We start from the raw sequence: 26,462 nt of genomic DNA, 5'->3' as shown, positions 1-26,462 counted from the left end.
CTGGCAAATACGAATTCCCTACCTCAAAAAGCTAAATACAAATACAGTCTTCTCTACCACACATGTAACATTCGCCAACATGGCAGTAATAAAAATATCCATAAAGTGACAAAATGGAAATAATACCAAGTATCTTCTCAGACTACAATACTATGAGTGCAGAAATTAAAGATCTTTTAAAGTAAAAAAAAAGTAAAGAAAAATATACAACACTTGGAAACTAAATACTACTAAATAACTACTGGGTCAAGAACAAAATCAAAGAAGTAAAAATATTCCTTGAAACGAACAAAAATGAAGGAACAAACAATTAGATTTTGGGGAATATAACTTAGAAGTACTAAGAAGGAAATTCATATCAATACAGGCTTACATCAGGAAAGAAGAAAGAAAAAAATATCTCAGGCTGGAGAGACAGTCTAGTGAGTAAGGCTATACTCACTATAGTATATTTGCCTTACATGCAGCCAACCTGGGTTCAATCCCTGGATAACACATGGTCCCCTGAGCACTGCCAGGAGTAATTCCTCAGTGCAGAGGAAGTAACCTCTGAGCACTGCAGGGTGTGGCCTAACCTCTTCCACCCCACAAATAAGCTCAAATCAATAACCTAAGTACATAGCCTGAGAAACTAGAAAAGGAACAACTATTGAACTTCAAATACAGGAATAAATTAGAGCAGAAATCATAACACAGAAATCAAAAGAATAATACAAATGGTCAATAGAAGCAAGAAACAAATATCACAAGAGGTTACTATACATGAACAATCCTATGCCTCTAAGTTAAAGAATCTAGAAAAAAATGAATAAATTCTTAGAATCATATAGCCTCCCAAAAGGAGGAAGCAGAATACCTGAACATTCCAGTCACCAAAAGGAAACTGAAACCCTAATTAAAAATCTCCAAAAGAACAAAACCCTAAGTCCAGACTGTAGGTTCGTTACAGAGTTCTACCAAACCTTCAAAGAAGACTTACTCATATTCAAACTCACCCAAATAATGAAGAAATAAGAATGCTTCCTAAGGACACCTGCCAAAAATCTTAGAGATTATACTAAAAAAGAAACTTACAGAGTAATATACCTGATAAACAAGGACATAAAAGCTGTAAACAAAATCTTAGCAAACTGAATACAACAATATATCAAATGATTACACAAAACAATCAAGTATGACTCATTACAGTTATGCAAGGATGGTTTAACATATGTAACTGAATTAATGCAATAAATCATTTCAACAAAAGAAAAAATAAAAATCACATGATCATATCAATAGATGTTAAGAATGCAATCAACATCCATCGATGATAAAAAATCATCAATAAAATAGGGCTAGAAGGAACTTTCCTCAAGATAATAGATATTACAACAAACCCACAAGCCAGTATCATAAACAACAGAAAAAAAAATGGAAAACCTCTCTGAAACTGGGAAGAAGCCAAGGATGTCCATTTTTATCACTATTAATCAATATAGTCTTGGAAGTCCTCACCACAGAAATTAGACAAGAAAAATGAATCAGAACAAAATTGAAAAAGAAAAGCTAAACTATCACTATTTGGGCTTAAACTGCCTATAGTTTAACTGTGATAATATACATTGACAATCTTTAAGATGACACACAACAACATCATAGCAAGATACAAAATAAAAAAAATCAAAAACCTACTGTTCTTTCTAGATGCAAATAATGAAGTAAAAGAAAGATCAAAAAGCCTACCCCATTTTAAAGTGTTTAGAACATCAAACACCCAGAAAATAACAAAGAGGTGAAAACCCTCTAAGTTTCTCATGAAAGAAACAGAGGTGGACTCTAGGAAATGACAAAGAATCTATGTTCATGGATTGAATGAATTAACACTCTCAAAATAACTGTTCTAGAATTGTCCTAGAATACTATACAGTTTCAGTGCAATTCCCATCAAAATTCCAATGACATTTTCCAAGTACTTAGAACAGCCCTACTAAAATTTGTATGGCTAAATAAATATTCAAAGCCATTCAGGGCGGGGGGGGGGGGGGGGGCGGAGACTGTAGAGTTATTCTGAAAAAACAAAAAGTTGGAGGTATTGCATTTCCTGATTTTAAATTATACTACAAAACCAGACTAATTTTTTTTTAAAAAGCATGGAACTGAAATAAGGATAAACTGTTAGAACAATGGTTTGGAATTGAGTACCCAGAGACTAAATCCTCAGATCTATGGAGAGCTAACTATTAATGAAAGAACTGGGGCACAAAGTGGAACAAGAAAAGTCTCTTCAACAGGGACCAGAGACCTGGGTTCAATTGTTCCTGAGCACCACTGGGAGTAATTCCTGAGTGCAGAGTCAGGAGTAAACCCTGACAATTGCTGGGTGTGCCCTGCACCTCCCCCCCCCCAACAAATAAATAAGAAAGAAAGAAAGGAAAAGGCTCTTCAACAAATGGTGCTGGGGAAACGAAACAACCACATGCCAAAATGAAACTGAATCCCTATTTCACAACATACAAAAGTCAATTCAAAGGGGGATCAAAGACCTCAAGATTAGACCAGAATCCAAAAATATACTGAGGAAAATACAGACAGAACTCTCCAGGATTTGAATCTCAAATGGCATCGTCCATGACTAATGCCCTGGCAAAGGTAACATAAATAAATAAACAAATGTAAAAAGAGATATTTGCACACAATGTTTCAGATACAGGAGTATTGCCCAATATGTTTGTGTGTGTATGTATGTATGTATGTATGTATGTGTGTGTGTATGTGTGTATGTGTGTGTGTATAACTCACAAAGCTCACCAACATAGAAATCAATAACCTCATCAAAAAATGGGAGAGAGATGAAAAACAGACACTTCCATGAAGAGGACACTGTGGATGGCCAATAAGTATATGAAAAACATATTCATCAGAGGTTGTCAGAAAAATGCAAATGAAACCAATCATGCAGTATCATCTCACACCAGTAACAATAGCATACACTAAGAATACTGGAAGCAACCAATGTTGGTGGGGTTGTGGGAAAAAAAAAAGAGATTCTCATTCACTGCTGGTGGGATTGTTGCCTGGTTCTGCGTGGAACAAAGACAGAATGGATTACTTCCTCTAATAATTTTCTTATTTTATATTCTATTAGGCTCAACTGTATTTTAAATGCAACTAACTTATTGCTTTTACTTACATATTACCAAAAGCTTGAACTTATGGTAGATCTAAGTATAATTTGAAATCTGAGTTCTGAGTGATACTCCAAGTATGAAAGTGTAAAGCGCCTGCAGCTGACTCCTTTTTATCCAGAAGTCTGTTCCCATATAGTCCTTCATCCATAAGTGCACTAGTCCCACAAATCTACAACAATCCAGAGTTTGTGTTTGGTTTTAACTGCTAAAGGGAAGGATTCATAGAAAGGGGATCCGTATTCTAAAACTACTTTCAAAAGAACAGACTTTTAGAAGCACTTTCCTGGGTTCTTTCCCCATTATCACTATTAGTTCATTTCTGGTTATATTTTCAGTCACATTTATAGTTCTCCCAGTATTCTTTAAAAAAAAATTGGTAAGTTCTAAGAATAAAATATTAGGTCTCAATTGGTTTATACGACTCACTAGGACATCTTCAGCCATTCATCGACTCCTGGCTTCCAGGCTCCTCTCATTATCAATTCAAAGCTTGTGATGAGACTGCCACCTGCACCTAAATATAAAAAGTAGAACAATAATTAGTCAAATTTTCTAGATTAGACATTTGAAATGAAGCCATAGCTCTATCTCCTGTCCTAAATTTTTAAGAGAAAACCCAAAATAGATTTCTTAGAAAAAATAAAAAGCTGCCTGTATTTTTTAAATACGGAGACAACTGCAATTAATTCCTTCAGGCCAGTATGGCAAACATCTACTGAACTGTAACTTCAGGGCTCAAGCATAGAATTGTGCCCCGAGATTTGTTTCAGACCTGAAACAATAAAACTCTTGGCTTTGTCATTCTTTCTCCTGATACAAGTTTTATGTACACAAGAGCTCAACCACAAAGTAATGCAGATTGAACATAAATCCACATCAATCATATTTACTATTTTCAGCTATTCATTATAAACATACACACACACAAACACACAAAAGAGCTATGTTTTTTCAAGTGAGTGCACTATGTAATTTCTTTTGTCAACTTGTTTTATCCTGGGCCCTGCTAATCAAACTAATCACAAAACTTTTACTGTCAGACTCAAAATAACTACTTAGTAGTAGTAATTATGAATTGGTTTTAAATTAACTTGATTACCCAACACTAACAAGGCTTCTTCCAAAAAGACTCTCTAATTAAAGTCTGTTTTCCCCATTAATGTAATTATTTAGCAGTTGTACTATTAGTGGCTAAACTAGTAGGATATTTACAAACATATATATTAATATTACCTCGAGCCCATCCAATAGCTATCATGACTAGCCAGCCATTTTTGTAATAGCTATTAGCATGTGTAACTCCAGCTACTATTTTCCAAGTTCTGGTCACTTCCTTCATTCCTGCAGCCAAGAGTTGAACAGGCAGGAAAGAATAGCCATGGGAAACTAGGTCACATGGGCAAAAAAATGCAATATACCTGAAATTTAAAAAGTAAACATTTTAATATAGAGATTAAATCATAAAAACCAAAATTAAAATTCAGCATATCAGCAATAACAATTAGGCAAGGCAACAACAAAAGGAATTAGCCATATAAGTAAAGAAGCTGACTTCAAGAACACAAATTAAGTCGAGTTGATTTTTTTTAATTATGTGAGGTACAAAATAATCTTCCAGAAAACAATTACCAGAGGAATTTCACCTAGCTTGGGACTTTTAAATAAGCTACATGTGCAAAAAGTATTTACCGAGTTTTCTTATACAACCACAAAATTAAGTAAATGAACAATCACTTCTGGGGCAGGGACTTCTCTGGTAAGACAGTGTCTTTATTCTCTCAGAAATGAATTTAAAAAGAGCCCTTGGAAGCTAAGCAGGGTCTGCATTTCCACCACATAAACATCTTTACATGTGCCCCCAGTGCAATCCTCAAACTACACCCGATCTTAAGAACGGTCATACTTATCCAGGACAGGTTGCATGGGAAAAAACATTCTCATATGGCTGAAAGAATATGAGGCCGGTTCTTCAATTTGGCTGATTCAACTAAACTCTATTCGTTTAAGAATAATTCACTCTTCCTGAGGTAAATTAGTTTTCGAAGTACATTACCATTTGTTCTGAGCATCTACTTAAACAGTTTAGCAGTAATGCTATCTGTGAAACACACTGTATTTTTCCCTCTCCCCATTCCTAACATCCTCCCTTGGCAGCCAAGTTTGTGATTAAAGCAGAATGTATATTCTTTCTAATGGATTAAAATGCAATATACAGTATGAACAAAGTATTACACTTCTTGAAAAAGTGGTTAAATGAACCTCATTGTTCATTATTCATAAACTATATATGGCATATAAATATATTTGCAAAATTCTGTTTCAGAGGCAAGATGTCAAAAGTTTGTTTGGCCACAACCTCCTCTGCTCTTCCTCTTTACGTACTATTTCCTATTCTTTATTTTTTAACTTCTGTAATTGAATCATTGTGAGATAGACCCTTACAAAGCTGTGCATAATTAGGTTTTAGTCATACAGTATTCCAACACATATTCCTCCACCAGTGTACATTTCCCAGAACCCCCCCACCCCCTACCTCTACCTCTGTGGCAACATGCCCCGCTCTCCCTCTCTCCCTCCCTCCCCCCCCACCCACCCTTTGGCATAGTGGTTTACAATATTGATAAGTGTTTTCTTTAAGGTCACTCATACTGTGATGTTGGGTTTTTATTTATAATACAGTTTGGAACCAAAGTTTGATAGCTCTGAATAGTTATAATATCATATATCTCAATATAGCTTTAATGCACTGGAGAAATAGTACAGTGGGTTGGGAGTTTGCCTTGCACATGAGCAACCAGGGTTCGATCCCTGGCACCCAATATGGTCCTCTGAGTCAACCAGAGTAATCCCTGAATTCAGAGTCAGGAGTAAGTCCAGAGTACTGCTAAGTGTGTACCTGTCCCAAAAAAAGAGTATCAACAGAGCTTTCTATACAGTTTACTGTATTAAGGCTATAATGCATGTAATTATAGTATCTTAAGGGGCCAGGATGGGGTAAATTCATCTTTTACCCCATCACCTAAAATTCAACATGATGGAAAAACAGTCCTAAACTAAACCCTTTATTTTTGGAGGCCAAATACAAAATAAACAATTCAAAGAACCAGCTGCCCAAGAACAGACGACTGATAAAGGGTTTTGAAAAAAAAAGGAATAAATTATGATAGTAAAAAGCTTTTGAAAATGAAGCATGCTTTAATATTTTTACAGGTCTATATAATATTTTGAAAGTCACTATACTCTTCTCTCTTTAAATACAGAACAAATTTCCATGGCAGGAGCTAAGGACCTTACCCTGTATGTGACCAAATCCAGTTCAATCCAAGTACCTCAAGTGGTGCTCCAGGAGTGACCACTAGCACAGAGACAGAAGCGAACCCTGACCATCATAGGTATGGTCCAAAAACTCAATCACTTAATCACTTAATCACTTAATCCCCGTTATTCATCGATTTATTCGAGCGGGTGCCAGTAACGTCTCCATTCATCCCGGTTGCGTGCTAGCGTAGCCCAATGGTATCTGTTCGTTTTAGGAACATGTAGAGCCTCAAACCGATCATTTAGGGTCTTGACGAAGAAGTCTGACCATCTTATAGGTGGGCGTCCACGTGATCTTTTGATGTCTCGTGGAATCCAATCAGTAATGGCTCTAGTCCAGCGGTTGTCTGTAAACCTCATTACGTGTCCAGCCCATCTGATTTTTGATGTCTTGGCAAATGAGTACTCATCAATACATTGGCTCGACTCTTCACACGCTACCTGTCTGAATGCAAGGTTCCATCCCAATGGAAAACCAGCAAGACTGTACTACTATACAAGAAAGGAGACATCCACGACATTGGCAACTATCGCCCAATCTGCCTATTGTCTGTCATCTACAAACTATTCACTCGAGTCATCCTGAATAGGATTAGCAGAACACTAGATGAAGGACAACCATGTGAACAAGCTGGATTCCGAAAAGGATTCAGTACCATCGACCATATCCACACAGTAACCAAGCTCATTGAGGTATCTCGGGAGTTCAAGATGCCGCTCTGTCTAACGTTCATTGATTTAAAGAAGGCCTTTGATTCTGTTGAGACGGAAGCGGTCATAGAAGCCCTAGCCAATCAGGGCGTACAAACTCAATACATCAGGATCCTTCGTGAGCTCTATTGCGGATTCACTACCAAGATCTCACCATTCTACAAAGAAGTAATCATCCATATCAAGAGAGGGGTTTGGCAGGGTGATACCATTTCACCAAAACTCTTCAGTGCCACCCTCGAGAACATCATGCGACGGCTGGAATGGGAAAACATGGGAGTGAAGATAGATGGTCGGCAACTACACCACCTCCGCTTTGCTGATGACATCGTTCTAATAACACCAAACATCAACCAAGCGGCACAAATGCTGAACGACTTTGACCGTGAATGTGGAAAGGTCGGACTACAGCTGAATCTTGCGAAGACAATGTTTATGAGAAACAGCCTTGTTCCTGACGCTCCATTCGCTCTCAACGGAACCACCATCTCCGAATGCAACAGTTATATATACCTAGGTCGAGAAATCAACATGATGAATGACCTGGCACCTGAGTTGCGCAGGAGGAAGAGAGCGGCTTGGAATGCCTTCAAGAGCATTGAAGAAGTAACTAAAAGGACAAAGAACCTCCAGCTACGAGCACATCTCTTTGATTCCACTATTCTTCCTGCATTAACATATGCCTCAGAGACCTGGACCCTATGAAAACAGGATGAGAACACTATTCGGGTCTCTCAAAGAGGAATCGAAAGAACTATGCTTGGAATATCACGATTCACTCAAATGAGAGATAGAATCCGGAGTTCTGATCTTCGTCAACGCTCAAGAATCAGGGACGCTGTCTCATTTGCCAAAAACTCAAAACAAAACAAAATCCAGGAAATTGGGGTTGGAGTGCTATGTGTAAACAGTCACACTTAAATAAGCAATTTTTCATCTACTTTATTTATTTCTGGTCTTAGGGGCACACCTGGCTGTGCTCAGAGCTTACTCCTGGCTCTTTGCTCTTTGCTCTTTGCTCAGGGACCAATCCTGGCAGTGCTCAGGGAACCAAATGGGGTACAGGGTCAGCCTCATGCAAGGCAAATGGCCTATCCACTATGCTATCTTCACCCCTGCCCACATAGCCCAGAATCTACTTTTAAGTAAAATTAAAATCTTTTGACTTCTACTATAGATTAATTAAGTTGAGAAAGGAGGATATGGTTACTAAAAAATGTTCAAAATACTCATAGAACAAAAGTATAACCAATGACACCACTTTCATTCCTACATCAAGACTGTATTTAACATAAAATAAAAACCATACTATAAGAGTAATCTTAGAATGTTAACATTCAATTATGATATTATGAAATCTGACCTAAAATTTGCTACTGCCTAAAATTTGAGAGTTTGGCGATGTCAAGCAGGGTTCAGGGAGCGTAGAGTCCCCTCCCAGTGATACCTGGCCAGCAGTGCCAAATGACCAATGGTTCAAAGCAAAGTAGAATTGCCCAGGCCTATCAGTGTTGGGCAGAGGCTTCTAGGCTACCCCCACTGGTGGCCTGAGGACAGAAGTGGAGGCCTTGACTTCTAAGCTTTCTGCCACACATTCATTGCTACTTTGAATAAATCAATTCTCTCTAAAATGTATACCTACTGCAAGCTAACACTGAAAACTGAAAATAGTTTTTTGTAGTCACTGGGCACTTGTTTACTCTGCTCTGCAGATTTACAAGTAAACATATCAGACCAATGGCACTCTAAATAACCATTCCTAATCTGGAACCCAAGTTCACTTCATAAATTCCAGGAGCCAACCCCAAAAACTCACTGACAACTATTGCCCCAAATCCAAAATTTTTTATATAAAATTTTCATGCAGTATCAAATGTCAGAATTTTAAAGAAGAAAACAAACTAATGCACAAAAAAAAATACATAGAAAAATTTTTAAATGTTTTCCCCCAAGTTTTCAAAAAAAACACCATGCTACTTTCTCCCTTTGCCAACAGATGGTGCTAATCACCAGACGTGAACCCTGAGTTATAGGAAACAAGAAGACCTTTCTAATAAGTACATTCACAAAATCACTTATTTTAACTCTACCACAGTTTGAAGTACATTTCAAACATAATATTATTTCTTAAGCTAAAATGAAATAAAGATTACAAACTTGTTCTCAACATTAAAAAGTTCAAGTGTGGGTCAGGGAAACAGCTTAAAGGGCACAAGCATATGCCGTACAGGCAGGTGCCTGTGTTCAGCCCTTGGCAATGCATGGCCCCCAGACCATGGGGTCAGGAACAGCCCCACAAGCACCCCTGGGCCCCGAAACCCAAAGAAATAAAGTAAAAAAAAGAAACCTTTTAAACAAATCTAATTTATATTTTAATCAAAACTATTAAATAAAAATTAAAAAACTATTGTTGTGTATTTAAGGTTCTGTGAGGACAAAGACTACAACATACTTGTAAATGTACACAAAAGGCAGAGATAGCCTAGGTTAGAATCCTGGCTCCAACCACCTGTTGTCTGTGACACCTGGGTGAGTCAGACCTCAGGCATTTGGCATATAAGTCTCGGGAACATCAAATAAAATACATCAAATAAAACATAACTCACAGAATTCTTATGAGGCTTAAGTGAGATACATGTTAAGTGATTAGAAAAGTGTTTGGAACACTGTAGATACATTATAAGTCACTGCTATTACTATTGTGGCTTTGTAATCCATCGGCAGGAAATCAAAACATAAATATTAATATAATGGATTGTTTAACCAGTGAGAAGGCATGTACTACATGCAAAGACAAAAAGGCAAGGACTTAGCACAGAGAACCAGCCGCTTGGAGCAGAAAAGCAAATGGACTTGTGTTGATCCGCGCCACCAAGCCTGCCCGGAGGGGGAAGGGCGTTGACCAGCCCGCCCGTTCCTCTCTGGAAAGAAAGATGGCGGCCGCACGGGAGCCTTGTGGAAAGCGGGTTTGAGCCGGGCTCGGGGGGGGGGAGCAGCGGGGACCTCATGGGAAGGGGGGCTTTGTGGGCCGTCCCCCACGCCCCACCGGGGTCGCCAGCTGCCCCCCACGAGCGGCTCTCCGGCACGGCCACGGCCCCGGAGGCACAAGGACTTAGCACAGAGAACCAGCCGCTTGGAGCAGAAAAGCAAATGGACTTGTGTTGATCCGCGCCACCAAGCCTGCCCGGAGGGGGAAGGGCGTTGACCTGCCCGCCCGTTCCTCTCTGGAAAGAAAGATGGCGGCCGCACGGGAGCCTTGTGGAAAGCGGGTTTGAGCCGGGCTCGGGGGGGGGAGCAGCGGGGACCTCATGGGAAGGGGGGCTTTGTGGGCCGTCCCCCACGCCCCACCGGGGTCGCCAGCTGCCCCCCACGAGCGGCTCTCCGGCACGGCCACGACTCCAGGACACAGAAACCAATCTCTTAACTAGCTAACTTTTAATAGAAATTCTTCCAGGGTCAATAAGTAAAATAGCAGAAATTCAAAACCGCGCGGCCGCTATCGCGGCCGCGCGACATCATTTTATTCTTAAACCAAGTTGTAGAAAGCAAATCATTTCACAACGCTGTTTCAGCATGTCTGATTGGGGGGGGGGGGGGGTCGTAAACTCTTAACAATAATTGTGCATCTTCTATCGAAATAATCTATCTAGTCAAAGTAGATAGAGTATTAACTAGAACTCATCTACCTCACAAGAATTGGGAGGGGTGGGAGGTGGGGGTCTATTGGGGTTCGGGGTTAAAAATGAGTATTGGTAAAGGGAAATGTGTTCGGTATCTACATGACTGAGACCTAAACCCGAAAGCTCTGTAACTTTTCCCACAGTGATTCAATAAATAAATAAATTATAAAAAAAAAAAAAAAAAAAAAAAAAAAAAAAAGACAAAAAGGAATCATTGTAACACAACACTAACAACAAAAACAAGTTCCCATAAAAATTATCAAGAAATCACTCTGATATTATCTCTGTCTACAGCAAGACAGAGACTTCAAATGCCTCATCAGCTCTCTTTTTGTTGACATTAGAAGTTTTAGAAGTTATGAGACTTCGTTTTAAAACAGAATGAATACCCAATAAAACTCAAAGTCCACTGTTTACATATTTGTACATAAAACTTTCATTTTAGCCCCACACCCTCCACCACAGTGGCTGTTTCCCTACACTGCTGTCCTAGTGTCCTGCTGTCCCTCACCCCTTCTACATAAAACTTCTTTTAAAGGTTTAAAAGGTAAGATAAATACATGGGCTAGGAGAAGGCCTAAAGGGCTGGAGCACATGCTCTGTGCAGGAATCCCAGGTTTAATTCTTGGTACCATAGGATGCCCTGAATATCACCTGGAGAGACCCCAAGCTCCACACTCAAAGTAAACTCTGAGCACCAACAAGCATGGCTCCCCCAAAACAAACCAACAAAATTAAGCAAGAAAGACAAAAGCTATCTACAGGAAAAAGACAGAGATAGGGTAGGGGAAGTACTTATTGGCAAAGTTCAGAACATTTTAAAACACAGACTGAAAAGCAGTAAATCACTAAGTAATACATATATATGTTACATTTACAAAAGTTCTAACATCAGCAAAAAAAGAGCTGATGAGACATTTGAAGTTTCTGTCTTGCTGAAGAAACCTGAACCTGACTGAACTCTGGCTAAATGGTCAATATTCAGGAAACAAGGAGAACAGAAGCATGTTAAGATCTGAACCATAAATACGAGGGCCAGAGAGAGAATACAGGGGGTTAGGAGCTTGCCGTGCGCGAGGCCAACTCGGGTTCGATCCCCAGCACCACAGAGAGTCTGCTGAGCATCGCCAGGAGTGATCCCTGAGCACAGAGCCAAGAGTAGGCCCTGAGCACCTTTGGGTGTGACCTCCCAAAAAAAGAAAAACAAATATAAAATCAGCAATCTCCAGACTAAGGAAAATGACCTTCGAACTGATCTAGATCTCCAGTAGGTAAGTCATGGGGAAAAAAGGGGATGGAATTTAGAAAAACAAGAGACTTCAGCACTGAAGATGTGACTCCAGCATGGCAGAGAACATGGTAGACCCTGGGTTCAATTCCCTGGCACTGCCAGGTCCCCCATCCCCTGGCACTCCTGGGTGCTGCACTCGTGAATACCCTGTTGGACCCCATAGAGAACACAGCACTACCAGGCCCAAGCAGTGCTGCCAGTGTGGGCTGGGTCCCCAAGCACTGCTGGAAGCGGTTCATGAGGGAGACTTAGATATTAAGGTTTTTAATGTCATGACTAAATTACAGTGTTTAAGAATGAGTGTTCAGGGGCCTGGGTAAGGCACTTGTCTTGTATGCAGCCAACCTGGGTTCAATCCCCAGCACTGAATCACGGTTTCCCAAGCACAGTCAGGAGTGATCCCAGAGCACAGAGCCAGAAGTAAAACCTGAGCATGGTCAGGTGTGACTACCCCCCACAAAAAAAAAAAGTGTTCAGAGGACATAATTCAGAAATATTCCCCAAAAATGATAAGTCAGGATAATAAACCTGTTATTGTAAAGGTGACGTATTTGATATGCCAAACACAGTAACAAGTCTCACACTGGAGACGTTACTGGTATCCACTCAAGCAAATCGATGAACAATGGGAGGACAGTGCTACAGTGCTATTGTAAAGGTTATTTAAGGTGGGAAGAGGGCAACATTTTGAATAAGACACACAGAATTTCTAGGCTGATGGCAAAGTCGTGTGTTTTTTGGCTTAGATATACTCATTAAACTATACGTTTGTTTTGGGGGGATTTCTGAATTTTCACTGTTAAAATAATTTTAAAACATAATTTTTCTTAATCTAAATAATGAATATATAAATTTTATTATATAACAATCTTAATAACATACATTTTATATTTTTTCATACCTACTGAATATTAATTGTAATTTTCCATTAAAAAACCAGATTACTCATAAAACTGTAAACTATGCTCCTATGGTCCTAATTTAAAAGCTGAGTTGAAGTTTGGATAGGCCTTTCACCAACATTCTAAGCCTCAAAACTTCTTATGCAAATGGGGGTAAAAGATATGAGGTTAACAGAAAATTAAATACTATACTATTTTAAGTCACTATGTAAAAATTCATTTCTTATTTTCTATTTCTAACGTACATTTCAAGTTAAGAGAGCATACATTTATAGATAAGCAATTTTGTTTAATTTAGGGGCCACTAAGAAAGATCTATTAGTTCTTGCTACTCAATTACAGAAAGATCTTAAAAGTGCAATATGTATCAGTCTATTCCTTTATCAGTGTACTTTGCAAACCTACAGTGGTAGCTGGTACATGGTTAACAAGAAAAGTCCTTACATTTTTAGGCTGTTAATTTAGTGGAGAGATACCAACATAAGAAGTAAAAATATTAAGAGGCCAGAGAGATTTTACAGTGAGTACAGGACTTGTCTTGCACATAGCCAACTGGGTTCAGTCCCTATCATCCCATGTTGTCCCCTGAACCTCACCAGAAGTGATCCCTGAGCAAAGAACCAATTTTAAGCCCTGAGCTCAGCCAGGTACGGCCCCCAAATTTTAAAAAAAATATATTTTTAAATGTAACCTTAGTAAATGTAAGTCTAGGTAGAAAAATAAAAAAGAATGATAGGGTAAGTCATGGGACAAGAGATGCTATTTCAATGAGGGAATAGTAAACGTGAGTCTTCTGAGGAAAGAAGATAACAGAGAAGACGGCAAGTACAATGACACTGAGGTCGAACCTGTATGTGTTTATGAAGTAGCAATTCCACTAAGATTAAAGCAGACTGAGTAGAAGAGTGTAAAAACACTACATCAAACAGTGGAAGGGATGATTCTGCAGTTGGTCACAGTAAAAGTTTTACATCTCATGTTGAAGATAGGGGCTATTGCTCATAGTAGTAGTATAGTCTGAAAATAATCACTTGTCTGTTATGTGAAGAACAAGGAAATAAGGAAAGTAGTAGCTATTCCAATTAGGAATACTGGAATTTTTATACTCTGTGTTTTAAAAAAAAAAAAAAAGTAGTGATTTGTACCTGGGAATAGAAGTGTTAAGTGCATAAAGGTTTCGGATTTTGGATATTCTACATTATATATGGTTTCAGCACTAAATATACAAAATAATTCTCTAAAATGCTCATATTTTTGAAAATGTTTATATAGACAGTAAAAGTCTTCCAGAAAGTTATTTTAAAATTGCAACGGGATGACTTGATTTTAAGAAACACTTATACAGGGCTAAAGAGTACGGTGGGCTGGGCGCTTTGTCTTGCACAAGCTGACCAGACTCCATCATTAGCAGCACATACGGTCCCCTGAGGACTCCCCAAGAGTTATCCTTGAGCTGTCAGGAGCAAGCCCTAAGCACTGCCAGGTGTGCCGAACGGTCCCAAAAACAAAGTTTAAGCACATCTATGAGAGACACTGTTAAACGCCAAAATTCAAACTTAAAATTTCTGGCTTTGATTCTAAATCAGTGACTTTTTCTCACAGCTATATCATAGGATTCATGATTAAATATGAAAAATAAATATAATTTAGGCAACACAGATTAATAATACTAGCTATCAAATTATTATTTTACTCATTCCCAGTGCCACAGATTCTCATCAGTATTTTTACAGTTATTACTATTATGTCAAAAATTTGTTTTTAATCACAATAAAAATTAACTTAAAGTTTTTTCTCAATATGCAAATTACTTCACTGATGATGGTATTTTTATCACAAACATAACTCAGAAGGCTGGGCGGGGGGGAGGCTGGGGTTCAATCTCTATCTAGCACTGCTCAGTCTTCCAAGCACTTTTGGGTGTGTGTGTCCCAAAAGCAAACAAAAAGAATCCTGTTTTGAAAGAATCCAGAGCAGGAGCTGGAGTCCCCACTTTTATGCATATGGTTATATACAGTTCAAGGTTAGAGTACTTGCCTTTCATGTGTAAGCCCTGGGTTCAGTCCCCAGCACTTAAAAATCAAAACCATAAAATCATTAAAATATTATTTTTAAATATGAAATAACGTTTTTTCACTTAAACACTACATTTTTAAGATCTAATTTTTAAAAATCTGCATCTCAGTAGACTCAGAAAAATCCAACTATTGACATTCAGAACAATTATATATTTTTCTGTGTAGTTGGGTACATTCTTGATAATCCTATCATCTACTCTGTAAGGATTCACAAGACAAACTCTTTTTTTAAGCAAATATCTAATATTCTTTCTATGCAAACTGCTTTCCCTAAAATGTGTAAGATAATAGATTTAATTACATCTGAAAAATTAGGGAAATGGGTAAAAAAGAGACTTATTTTGCATTTACAACTCATGGCATAATTTGGGTTCCTTCCACATCATAAACATAAATATTTTTTAAAGAAAACATTTTACTTACTACTTCTATAATTTTTAATGGCTCATATTTCACCACAGTGGCAGCTTACCAGATCGAAGATGCCAGTAATATATTAGTGCTGTTAGCAAGAAACCTCACTGGAGGTTCAGCAAGTAGCATACAGGATAAAATTCCTCCACCAAAGCAGTGGAGCATAGCAGTAAACCAGCTTGACAAAGGATTCTTCACTGCCTCTGCCTCTGCTCCTAGAATAGTAAAGTAAAAATGTGTTCTAAGATAGCTGAATATAAAAAAAAAATCCCAAGGTACCAATGATACTTTAATTATATAATTTTCAAGAGCTTACTATTACTCATAAGTATGGCAATCATAATCACCATTAACCATATATTTTGTTTTTTCAAACAAGACCAGATACAGAGCTGAGCTTGCCATGAGGGATGAGGGTTACCCTGCAGGGCTAGGGATACGGTTCAGGTGGCAGAACGCCAGTCTTGCACATGCAAGGCCTTAGGCCTGACCCTCAACAATGCAATGCCCCTCTGGGGCGGGAGAGAAACAGAGGGTAGGGAACTTGCCTAGCATGAGGACAGCCCAGGTTCAATCCCCTGCATCCCATATGACCTCCCGAGCACTGCCAGAAGTAATTCCTGGGTACAGAGCCAGGAATAACCCCTGAGCAACACTGAGGATGGCCCAAAATCAAACAAAAGAAAATTTTTTAATAAATTAAAAATGTAAAGCAAGACTGTAAATATTTAGTTTAAGTAACTAAAATTCTCTCCGTTCAACAGCCAAAGTATAAAAACAACCGAATACCCAAGAAATATTATAAACACACTGTAGCACTGTCCTCTCATTGTTCATTGATTTGCTCAAGCGGCCACCAGTAATGTCTCCATTTTGAGAACTTGCTGTTACTGTTTTTGGCTTATCAAATGCATCACGGGGAGCTTGCCAGGCTTTGCTGTGTGGGCAAAATACTCTCAGTAGCTTGCTGGGCTGAGAGGGGTGGAGGAATCGAACCCAGGTAGGCCGCGTGCAAGGCAAACACCCTACCCGCTATGCTATCGTTCTGGCCCGGATAAATACAATCTGGTGTACAATAGAATAGTATTCAGATTTTTAAAAAGATAAATACCTTGCCATATTTTTTTAGACAAAAATGGGACTTCTAGGGATTATATTAATTGAAATTACTCAGAAAGAAAAAGACAAGGTACTAGATGATATCACTTATGGAACCTAACACAAATCAACTAATAAAATCAAAACAAATCCTTAAATTCTGACAGCAGAGCTGAGGCAACTGGAAGGAGAAAAAGGTAGAAGGTAGAACAGGTTAAGCAGATGGTTGGTGAAGGGTTTATTAGTACACTGGTGGTATTTATGATATTTTTCTTAATAAAATGTGACCCTGTAAAACACCATGTTGTAAACCAATGTTACCTCATAATTAAAGAACAAAGAATATAAAAACTATGTTCAGACTCTCTTTGCCAGTTTCACTGATAATTATATACAATCTTCCTATCCACTGTCTCCTTCCATTTTCAACTCTACCTAAGTACTTCTAGTCCATATGTAAAAGATATATGTTAAGAGAAATTTATGATATCAAGTACTTTATATTAGCAAATAAATGTCAATAGAAATGAACTAAGCTTTCAGGGGCAGAAACGACAGTACAACATGTAGAGTATTTGTCTTGTCCTTGGCCAACTCTAGGTTCATTCCAGTCACCCCAGAATGGCCTCCTGAGCTCTGCCAGGAGTAATCCCTGAGGGCAGAGCCAGGAATAAACTCTAAACACCACTGAGTGTGACCCAAACACAGAAAGAAAAAAGAAAAAGAAATGAGCTAAGTTTTCATGACAGGTTGGAACAGCATAATAAACCTGGAGATAAAAGGCTGATGAGAAGCATATATTTACATCATTTCAAAATGTTCCCTACCAAGTAACTTATTACAGAAGGAAATAACTTCAGAGTTCATAAGTCTTGCAGATGTCACTAACAAGCACTGGGTGGCTTGCTGTATGCATGAATAATACATCTCTTCTGTAATTCTTCTATCAAAAATATATATCACTTGAACCAATTTACATGAAATTAGATTAACCTAATCTACATTGATTAATCCAAACGGATTGTAAAAAAAAATGTTTTTAATCTAGCCTGTACCTTAATAATATCTAAATCAGGACACACAAAAAGATTGATGTAAAGTTTCATATTAAATGACATTAAAGGAACTTGAGCAATAGCACAGCAGGTAGGGCGTTTGCCTTGCATGCAGCCAACCCGGGTTCGATTCCCAGCATCCCATATGGTCCCCTGAGCACCGCCAGGGGTAATTCCTGAGCGCAGAGCCAGGAGGAACCCCTGTGCATTGCCGGGTGTGACCCAAACAGCAAAAAAAAATGACATTAAAAAGAAAAATTTTAATCGATGCATGTCCTAAATTACCTTGAACTGGGAAAGAATTCTTTACATAATGAACTTTTTTTTTAACAACTAATGAAATCTAAATGCGAACTATGGCTTATATATAATGTTATTGAATCACTACTAAATATCCTGATTTTGCTTCTGGTGTGAAATAATTTTTTTTATGAGACTTGAATTTTCTTTTTTCATTCTAGTTTCATGGTATGTGGTATGGTTCTTTTTTCTTTTTTCCTAACATGTGGCTATGCAGTTTTCCCAGCACGATCTGTGGACATTTCTCTTTGATCCACTTCCTTTCACTTCTTTGTCATAGATTAACTATATATAAAGTGGGGGGTTAACTTAGGACACTCTCTATTGTTCCTTTGGTCTGTAGGTCTCTTTATTCCAACACCACTTAAATCTAATTATAGCCTTATAGTATAGTTCAAAGTTAGGAAATATCTTTTTTTTTCCCCCTTAGGACTACTCTGGCTGTTCAGGGGATTTCATGGTCAATAAATTTTTAACTTGGTCCACATCCTGGAAAACATATTTAGGATGTTAATGGGTATTGCAATGTGATAACTTTGGGTAGGATGGTCTTTCTGTCGGTGTTGATTCTTCCAATCCACGATCAGGAACTGTCTTTCAATTTCCTGATGCTTCTTCTAATTTCTCTTGTAGTGATTTATACTTTTCACTATATACGACTCCCACTTCTCTTGCTGATTCCTAACTATTTGATATCTGGGGGCGCTACTTTGAAGACGATAGTCTTAATTTTTCTTCTACTTCATTATTTGTGTACAGGAATGGCATAGATTTTGTGTATTAATTCTATAACCTGATACATTACTGATTGAGTTATTTCTGATAGTTTTTTTTTGGTGTTATCTTTAGGTTTTTCAATTTATAGTAGCATGTTATCTGCAGAGAATTTTAGTTTGGCTCCTTCATTTCCAATCTAGCTCCCTTTGATATATTTGTCTTGCCTGATTGCTGTGATGAGAACTTCCAAAACTGTTGAATAAAAGGTGTTGACAATTGATATCCTGGCCTTGTGTCTGATCTCAGGGGAAAGAATTTTAGTTTTTTACCATCGAATGTGATGTTGGCTCTGGGTTTGCTGTAGATGGTCATTACTATCTTGAGGTATGTTCCTTCCATCTTGCATCAACTGATATAACCATACAATTTTTATCTTTCTGCTGCTATGTGTATTTTATTAATTGATTTACATGTACTGAACAATCCTTGTCTCCCTGGGATGAAACCCATTTTATCTTGATGTATAATCTTCTTGATATGTTGCTACATTCAGTTTGCTAGGATTTTGTTTAGGTAAGTAAACTCAGAGCGGGTTAAAGACCTTGAAATTGGACCAGAATCCATAAAATAAACTGAAGAAAAAACATCAGCAGAATGCTCCAAGAAACTGGCCACAGAATACAAAACCAAACTGTAAACTGTTGGTAAAACCTCACCTCTGAGGAAGAGGTCCATTTGTGCAAAACAAAACTAAGAAAAGCAGAACAGAAACAATGCAAGTGTGAGTTCAGTGTGAGTGCATTAACAGCCATGATTCAGAGACTCACACATGAATTTTGGAAGAGAGCAACATGCTGCAGAGATGCCTCCAGTTGAGACACATCGGCATATTTGTACTAATGTAAGAATTCATTTAAATATATATGGTCAAGAAAAGAGGGGGATCAAAACTTGAATACTAACCCACCATTCCACACTACAAAAATTGCCCAGGAGTGAACAAGAGTTGGTAGATGTGAATTTACTGTGATGTAGACAACCTGTCTACAAAAGTGAAGTAATATCAAGACATAATGGTTTGAATCTAGTGATAACTAGTGATAACTCATGAAATGATAAACCTATTGTAGTTTGGAAGAAAACACAACTATAAAAATACTTTCTAAAATTATGGGATGTCAATCTCCAGTATAGTAAGTACCCCTAAACGTAATAATTTTCTAGTATTTTGATGATCCATGCTCATGTCTTTAAAATCAAGCACTGCCTTAAATACATATATACTATATGAAAACATGTGCTATCATGTAGACGTTATTTACTCTAACATTGAAAAGACTGCATACTGTCATATTTTCTTTTGGCCAATGGATACTAGTTGCCAAACAAGCCATCCTCAAGCTGAAAGGCAATATACCATGTTCAGGAATCTAGAGTGTAACGCCCAGGTACTAATCCTAGATCCAGGACTTACCTATAAACTTGACAACCTGACTATCTTTCTATAACATTCATTCATACATACATTCATACACATATGTGTACTGGGGCAGGGAGAAATTAAAAAAAGGTGGTTAAAAAATACTCAGGGTGGGGCTGGAGCAATAGCACAGCAGGGAGGGCACTGCACGCGGCCGACCCGGGTTCGATTCCCAGCATCCCAAAGGGTCCCCCGAGCACCGCCAGGAGTAACTCCTGAGTGCAGAGCCAGGAGTAACCTCTGTGCATCACCGGGTGTGACCCAAAAAGCAAAAAAAAAAAAAAAAAAAAAAAACCCTCAGGGTTATTTTAAAGATTAACTACAAATAAAAATGCATTGAAAATCTGGAAGTCTGATGCAATAACCAGTATTTGCTATCACTATAATAGTTCCCCTTTATCCAGTTTTGTTTCCCATAGATCGAGTTACCTGTGGTAAGTCGTGGTCCCAAAATATTATATATGGGAAGATACTCTGATAAAGAGACCACATTCACATAATTTTATTACAATGCATGCTTATAATGTTCAATTTTATTCTAAGTTACTGTTAACCTCTTCCTGGGTCTATTTTATAAACCATCACAGTTATGTAAGATGTATATTTAAATATGATGTATGTAAACAAATATATTATACACTGTATAGGGTTTGTTTCAGGCATCTACTGGGGGTCTTGGAACATATTTCATGTGAGTATGGTGTGGCTATTGTATTATAGGAGTAGAAAGAAAGAAAAAGCAATTCTCTTTGTAACGTTTATCACTTACATTTCTCTCCTATAAGGTGCAAACATCACTTTTTTGCCCTCTCCCTTCCCTCCCCCATCCTAACTCCACATGTGTATGCTCTCTCCCTCTCTCTCTCACCCACCCACACAGACGCACACCCCTTCCGGCCTTATCCCCCCGCCCCCTTCCTATCACAGTGACTATAAAAACATAAGGTTACTGATTACTTCTTTTTTTATTATTTTGTTTTCAGTTGTTCACAGTAAATGATTACATTCAATATTTCAACACCAATCCCGCCACCATCATACCATCCTGCCACCATTGTTTCAAATTTTCCCACCACCACCCAAGCCTGTCCTAAAAGGCAGACACTAAAGAATTTATTTTGTATTACTTGTTATGAATAATTGACTAAAAATGATCCAAAAGGTTTCCTTAGAGGAAAGTGAGTGAAAATTGTTGTATCTCATCTTGGAGCCATTAAAGCCCCCATATTAGAGATCACTAATATAATGTTAGAGTTTGAGACTTGTGTGCTAATATATATGTACATATGTGTGTATAATTTTTTTAAATCAAGATTGGTTGTCTTCTACCTTACACCCCATCAAATGTGGTGTGCTACTCTTGGTATATCAGTGGCATAATATATGAGATGTCGCGTGGTTGCCCAAATGACCACGTGCTCCTGGAATTCTAAAATTTTACATAGGTTGCTAGAGCTGGAGTTAAATTTTTAACTGTATGGTGATTCTGGGCTCTGGAGGCATCTCTGCAGCATGTTATTCTCTTCCGAAATTCATGCGTGAGTCTCTGAATCATGGCTGTTAATGCACTTAACCGGCACCCAGAGGCAGTTCATGGGCATGAAACTGCCAGAAAACCGGATGCCCAGGGAGATGAGAGAAGAAGCCCATTCCCGACTCGGGGTGAGCCTGGAGAGTTCAGTCACAAGTCCCGCATACCTGGGTTTCTCAGTGGATTTAATCTCATGCATAAGAGGTTTGGGATGAGCCTGTGAAGATGGGCCGTGAATGTGGTGGCAACTGGGTTTTGGAGGTTCGCAGCTGCTGGGGTTCTTTGGGGGCAGGCAGAAGAACACACCTGCCCCGCTCCAAGGTGTCCAGATGAAATCAATTACTGATTACTTCTGATTATATTTAGGAATACTGGCTTGAATTTCTATCTTTCCGCTATATTCCTTAATACTGTTTTAAAGAAAGATTTAGTATTACCTCATCCATCTCAAATTCACCATTCACAGAATTATCTAAAGTCAAAAACCGTCCAGTTTTCCTTTGATCATTGAAACAATGCATATCAAATTTACTAAGTTCTTTCACACAAATTATTCACTGGTCTGATATTCATTTCTTATCGTCTGTCAGAATAACTTTCTTTTCCCCAAGCATCACCTTATTTTACTCTCAAAACCTAGTTAGCACTCTAGATTTTGTTTCCAACTATTAGCTCCATTATAAGACTGATAACCTTGAGATTCTAAGAGTCTATGGTATAAAGCGGGAGTTTTATACATTATTTATTTTATGATGGAACAATACATAGAACTATTTTTGAGTTCAAGTACTACTATAAGTTTCCCTTAGAATGTTAGAAATCAGAAGGAGCCATGATTGCACACAAACTTTGTAACCTCTTTGTAACATCTCTAACTTCTCTTGGCTTCAATTCAACCTTCAAAAATAGAATAAATACATCAGTTACAAGGATTTAAAAATAGAAAATATGCAAAAACATTGTTTTAATGCATTTTACCTGATTTTTATATTTAAACAGTTTAATGTGTCTATACATAAAACAGTATTTCTATGTCTACTGCCATTAGTCCACAGCAAACACTGGGTTTCATCTGCTGAGAGAACTGGTTAATGACAGCAGTGACAGAGCAAGGCAAAAAGCATCCCTTGGACTGCTACTGATTCTTTGTGTCCAAGATATAACTATTTGAGTTCTTATTGCAAGACAGGGAATGAGAACAACATATCACGGCACCATAAAAGTCTAATCCCAACTGCCTTAAACTGATGAAAATATGATTTTTTCAGTCAAAAGAATAAAAGAACAGATTTGAGGGGAAGGTCTTCACATCAGTTCTTTTTCGAAGCATAGGAGGGATGAGGGGCGGGTTATCTCTACAGAAAACTGCCAAGCATGCACTCCAGTTCTTTGAGCTATCTCCCCAGTCCCTCACATTAGGACTGCTTGCCTTTCAAAATTACGTGAGGCAGAAAATTTTCTCTCACTTACATAGTCCCGTTTACAAAGTACTCTTTAATATCCACACTACAGTAAGGAAAACAATCTCTGACCTTGAGTCAAGGTGTTTGTGATATGCTACTAATAGAATTGCTTTCCCTAAAAAATCCAGCAAAATTTGTCACATTGCTACCTGAATCTAACCAAAGTACAAAGGTGTTTAAAGAAGCATTCTTCAACCTTTTTACACCTCAGACCCCCATATGTCTGCATACTGGCCCAAAGACAGGCATTTACAACCACTCTGGTAGACCAGGGTTTTCAGGCCAGAGATTTAAAATATATAAAATCACCTGTGGACTTCAACATAATATATATTCATTGGCGCCAAAGTAAGAGAGAGTGCACTGTGTAGAGTGCTTGCCTTGAACGCAGCTGACCTGGGTTCCAACCTGGGGATCATATATGGTTTCCAGAGCCCCACAGGAGTGATCCCTACAGAACCAGGAATAAGTCTTGAACACTGCTAGCTGTAGCCCAAAAAACAAAAACAAAAATTCTTCATTATAAAATCTATAATACAAAGACAGTCTACTCCTATACACATTTACTTATGTCTCCAAAATAATCCCACATTCTGGAAAGAAAAAAAAATGTTTTAAGTACTGCATACATGACTTTCTTATTTTGGTATATTCAGTCTATTTTGGTTTTATAGAGCATCCCTATTTTTAGGGCCTAGTTGAACTGTAGCCATTTTCTAAAGAGTTAACATTCAGCTTGCTGGTAATTGAAATGATCTCCAGAAATCAGAAGCATACTGTAGCCTTCTTAAGTGTCAACTCCAGGTGTATTTTTAAGTTGCATATTAGTAAATTTTTACATATCTATCCACTTTTTTTAAAATGGCAAAACTGTGGCTTGCTCTGCAAGCCCATCTCCTCCCTTGAGCATGTATCACGCTTGCTTATTTCTATGTTTGCTTGCATATCTCCACTCTGGGAAAGTCTATGTTCTCTCCTGAACACATTTTCCCTTTCTCTCACATCTTTCTAAGTTGTGTTCAGTAAAAACTATCTTCCTTCACAAAAAAAAAAAAGGCAGGGGGGGGTGCAAAATTGGGGCCAGAGCCATAAACCCAGGTTCAATCCCTGGCACCCCATATAGTTCCCATGCCACCACCACCCTACCAGGAGTGATCCCTGAGCACAAAGCCAGGAGTAAGCCCTGAATCCCAATGGGTAAGGGCCTTTCCCCACCAGCAAAAGGGAAAAAAAAAAAAAAGAAAAATTAACAACATAATCTTGTATGCCTCAAGTATGTTTTTATCACAATTATTTTTAAAATAGGGTCAAGTAGGTAGCTCAGTAATAGACCACTTGCATTGTGTATGTGAGGTGAAGTCCTGGGTTCAATCCGAGGTACTGCAAAAAAAGAAAATCAGTAGGGCGGTTGCCTTGCACGAGGCTGACCCGGGTTCGATTCCTCCGTCCCTATTGGAGAGCCTGACAAGCTACCGAGAGTATCCTGCCTGCAAGGCAGAGTCTGACAAGCTGCCCATGGTGTATTCAATATGCCAAAAACAGTAACAACAAGTCTCACAATGGAGACGTTACTGGTGCCCACCTGAGTAAATCGATGAACAACAGGAGGGCAGTGCTTTAAATAATTTTTAAGACAATCATGGAGGGTCACAATGTGGCCCCTGAGTAATACAGGACTGGTGGCCCCCAAACACCACCTGGCTGAGTAAGTATCATCACCTTCGTCTTACAAGCACTGGTACTAAAAACATTTTTTACATCATGTGTACTGTTTAGCACTCAATTAGCCCAGTGGTTCTCAAATTTCTTGGCCATGGGACTTCTCTGTATCCCTGAACATTAGTGAGTAGATAAACGATTGCCACCACCTGCAAAGGGACACCTGACTCAGAGGGGCAGGGAGGAAACTGGAATGGGTGACAAAACTCTATCTTGGCTGTGGCAGTCGCTAGGCAATTATATGTTTGTCCAAGATCCTGGCACTTTATACCAAAAGATGAGAATGTATATGACGCTTGTAAACAAACCTTTAGAAGGCCTGTCTCGGGCCCAAGAGACAGTACAGAAGTAAGGTGCTTGCCTTGCAATGGGTTGCGGGACCCACAACTGGGGTTCAAAACTCTGGGGCCACATACGGTTTCCCCCTGCCACTCCCCGCTGCCCCGCCAGGGGTCACCCCTGAGCACAGAACCGAGGAAAATCCCCCTGAGCACCGTCTTGGCCGGGCCCCAATGCAAAGTAACAATCTCCTACCTGAAATAAAAACTCTAACTTATACAATGTAACTTTTAACTCCCAGCTCTGGGTCTAGCGTGCGCACCGCGTGAAGGGACACCACTCGGGATGCTTCGGGGCAACTTTCCCGAAGCCGTCACGACTCCAAGTGGCCAGGGGACCACTCGGCTTCCCCCGCGATTCCTACCTAGATCCTTTGCCCGGGTCCCGGTGGCAGCACCAGGGGGACAGCGCACAGCCCGGCCTGGGTGGGCGCAGAGAGCCGCTGCCCGGACCCGGAGACCCTCGGAAGCACCACCAACCTTGCCACGGAGCCCTCGGGGCTTCACTCCCTGGTCCCCGCGCTCCCCCCCCCCCCGCCTCAGTTTCCCCATCTGCACTCTGGGGAACGTTGGCACCGGCCGTTGGTGGCTCTCCAGCTCGACTCGGGGTCTCTGGGGCCGCCAGCAGCAGCAGCAGCAACAACAGCAGCCGCAGCTCGGCCACCGCCCCCCGCTCGGGCGGTCCTTGCAGTGGGGGGACAGGGGCGGGGAGGACACAGACGGGGGGGGGGGTCGGTCCGCGGCGCCCCGCACTCACCCGGCTGTCGCTTCAGCGTCATCACCGATACCAGGTAGTGGGCGATGTCAAAAAAGGGAAACATAGGTGTGCGAGAAAAGGCCAGGGTCAGGTCGTCCCACGGAGACCCCATGACGACCAAGGCGACCGAGACGGCGGCGGAGGAGCCGCAGCGACCGGTACGCCGAGGGGGGGGAAGGGACGCCGGAGGAGCGCGGCGCGTGCGCCCTGGCACGTGGGGCCGCGCGCGGAGGAGCGGGACACCGGGGCGGGGCTAGGGGCGGGGATTGGGGGCGGGGCTTCAGGACGGGGGCGGGGCGGGGCTGGGGGCGGGGCTGCGCGTCCGCGGAGCCGCTGGCGAGCGGGCGATTGGCGGGTGGCAGGAAAGGGGCGGGATCAGAGCTGTTTCCCGCCGCATCATCCCTGCTTCTCCTAATAAGGGTCCTGCAACTTCTAGGCGC

The 26,462-nt window shown here is 39.7% G+C and overlaps 1 protein-coding gene across 1 annotated transcript in view; it reads right to left on the bottom strand.

The window, feature by feature from the left end:
• The window catches only part of TMEM38B (transmembrane protein 38B), a 43,621-nt gene extending 17,395 nt beyond the window's left edge, over window positions 1-26,226 (bottom strand). Inside the window, exons 1-4 of the mRNA XM_056117222.1 lie at window positions 26,023-26,226; window positions 15,623-15,779; window positions 4,404-4,588; window positions 3,597-3,684 (exon numbers count right to left, since the gene is read on the bottom strand). Coding sequence (XP_055973197.1) covers window positions 3,597-3,684; window positions 4,404-4,588; window positions 15,623-15,779; window positions 26,023-26,134 — 542 coding nt within the window. The 5' untranslated portion in view covers window positions 26,135-26,226. The remainder of the gene's footprint in view (window positions 1-3,596; window positions 3,685-4,403; window positions 4,589-15,622; window positions 15,780-26,022) is intronic.
• Between the last annotated feature and the right edge of the window lie 236 nt (window positions 26,227-26,462).

Source organism: Sorex fumeus, unplaced genomic scaffold (assembly GCF_029834395.1).
Source record: "Sorex fumeus unplaced genomic scaffold, SorFum_2.1 ptg000034l, whole genome shotgun sequence".
Lineage (NCBI taxonomy): Eukaryota > Metazoa > Chordata > Mammalia > Eulipotyphla > Soricidae > Sorex > Sorex fumeus.
The sequence above is the reverse complement of the archived record's forward strand: the minus strand, read 5'-3'. Positions and strand labels throughout refer to the sequence as shown.